Raw genomic sequence first — 2,515 nt, 5'->3', positions numbered from 1 at the left:
TGTGTGTGTGTGTGTGTGAGCGTAATGTTTACCATCATTGCCCTGACTCCCCTCTCTCTTCAGCATCTGCACCGCCCCCACATACTTCTTCAACTGGACCTTCAGGACCTCATTCTCCCTGCGTAAACAGACACACACACACACAAACACACAGTTTATAACCACAGAACATTAAAAGTAAGGAGGCTATAACTGCAATAAGTTGCATGCAAGCATTTCACTTTTTAATGTCATACATCCATGCTGAAATTCAAAACAGAACAGATAAGACTTGAGAGAAAATAATCATCTGCTGACTGTGGTTGTCACAGTAAACATGCAACCATGCAAAAAGTGACAAAGGGATACAATTTTCTGTCCAACAACTCTGGTAGCTGCACCAAGCCAGTAATAGGAAGTTGTTTACTCTGTTTTATGACAGCATGTAGTAGAGGGAGACGGTGTGAAACTTGTTGTGACATCTTGTCACCGGAGGAACGATAAAAATACAAACATTTGAAATCTAATCCAGGTGGTCAGACTGACATATATTTACAGAGATGTGACCTGACTTGCATTTCAGCCATCCTGCAGCACACCCACGATCAGGGCCAGCAACAGGTGGCTCAGAGACCGTCTTTACACCTAATATTAGCACCCTTAATGGTGAGGCTAATCAGATTTTCTGCACAAAAGAAATCCTGGTAGAAATGCACTAAGGATGAATGAGGATATGATCATAAAAAAACAGCTGTGGAGGTGGAATGAGACATATTTTGACATACAGATAATGAACTCGTGCATGTAAATACAAACTGTAAGCAGCCAGCTTCTACAGTAACATATTAAACTGGTATTGTTAGGCTTCTCTGTAGATGCACATCTATGCAAACCTACGCAGAGAAAAGTATTATGGGTGACCACAGATCAGAGGAGCTCGTAGAGGCGCCAACGCGCAGAACTTTTAGATCTCAACAACACATATGTGGACCTGCGTGCCAAGCAAGCTGATTGATTGATTCACCTTCTGTCCGGAGGCAGGTTTAAAAAAAAAAAGAGACAAATAAAATGAAGGTCACACAGTGATGAAATTGTACACAAGAGTATTAAACAAACAGCCATGTAAACGTCTCCATGCAACCCCATCCATGTTCGCCTACATGCAGCCTGGAGCAGCATAATTCCAGCTTTAGTACAAAATTGATTCTGAATCTGAAGATACTGATGGTTGGGGAATAGGCAAGGCAAGATTGTTATGCATGTGAGTATCAACAATTACTTCCAATGCAAGCACACTATACGGCGGACACTACTGTCCACATACTTCTGTATACTACTTGGATCGGGGCTGTTGTTCCTCCTCATTTGAGCGAGGCACCTTCGTTCCTGTTAAGTGAAATCTACCATGATATTTCTGACATCAACAGTGTGCTTCCACCGTTGTGGCAACTGTTCAGGGAAGCACATTCCTGTTTGACAGCGATGATGCCCTCGGATACAAAGCATGTTTCATACAAAAATGGTTTTCTGCGGTGTCCTGTTGGCTGATTGGCTAAGATATACAGCAACCACTACATCCCTGGTTTAATTATCCTGGAGAACCCCCTCTCCCCATGTACCCGACGACCTCTACTGTCAAAAATCTATCTGTAAAAAGATTAAAAATGTCAAAGAAATAAATGACTGACTTGACTGGCTGGCGCAGAGCCCTGACCTCAACCTCACCCAACTCATTTGGGATGAACTTGAACACCTGCTGCGAGTAAGGTCTTATCGGTCAACATCAGTGCTTGACCTCAACAGTGCTCCTGTGGTTTAATGGGAGCAAATTTCAGGGAGCAGCCGAGCTCCTAGGTATTGTAGAAATCCATCCCAGTTGTTATAGCAGCACGTTATCGCCCAGGCTTTTGGAATGAGATGTTCAGAAATCGCATATTAATGTTCAGGTGTCTATATAGTGTACCATGTTTAAGATTTCCATCACCGAAAATAGACACCAGATCAAAAAGAGTACAGCTGTGTTTGTTATTCAAAAATCAAGTCAATCTGTAGAACACACACACACACACAACGTATCATAAAAACAGAAAATAAATCAACACAGAAAGCAGTCAGGAAATCAAATTAACAATATAAATTTATATCAGCAGAAATAAAGAGGAAGGAAACATTGCATCAACATCTGAGAGCTGTAATTTAGTGCAGTATGGTGCAAAAACTCATAAATAAACTTTATATCTACTGCATAAAGCTCATATTAAAATCTTGAAAGTCTTCTAGACAGCAACGTTGCATTCTGACCTGCGTTTAGCGAGCGAGAGCGTAACTGAATTTCAGTGCTCTGTATCTCAGAGATGCATTTTAAGATTTTAATCACTTGTAAATGTAATCCGGCCACATAAGATAAGGACACAGTCTGGGTAGATGCTGCAGGTTAATGACAGGTGTGAATGAATGGGGTCAGAGTTACAGCCCAGTTATGGTACACTCTTACATAGCACTGCTCGGAACAACGGTGGTGTATGTATACGTGTGT

The 2,515-nt window shown here is 41.6% G+C and overlaps 1 protein-coding gene across 1 annotated transcript in view; it reads right to left on the bottom strand.

Annotated features, from left to right (window-relative positions):
* snx29 (sorting nexin 29) overlaps nt 1–2,515 on the bottom strand; it is a gene marked incomplete in the record, with an annotated part of 122,016 nt that overhangs the window by 93,397 nt on the left and 26,104 nt on the right. The window contains 1 exon segment of the mRNA XM_035663881.1: nt 33–118. Coding sequence (XP_035519774.1) covers nt 33–118 — 86 coding nt within the window.

Source organism: Morone saxatilis, unplaced genomic scaffold, assembly GCF_004916995.1.
Source record: "Morone saxatilis isolate NCDOM2014 unplaced genomic scaffold, NCSU_SB_2.0 Contig1, whole genome shotgun sequence".
NCBI lineage: Eukaryota > Metazoa > Chordata > Actinopteri > Moronidae > Morone > Morone saxatilis.
Note: the sequence above shows the minus strand (reverse complement) of the source record. Positions and strands in the feature narration are given on the sequence as shown.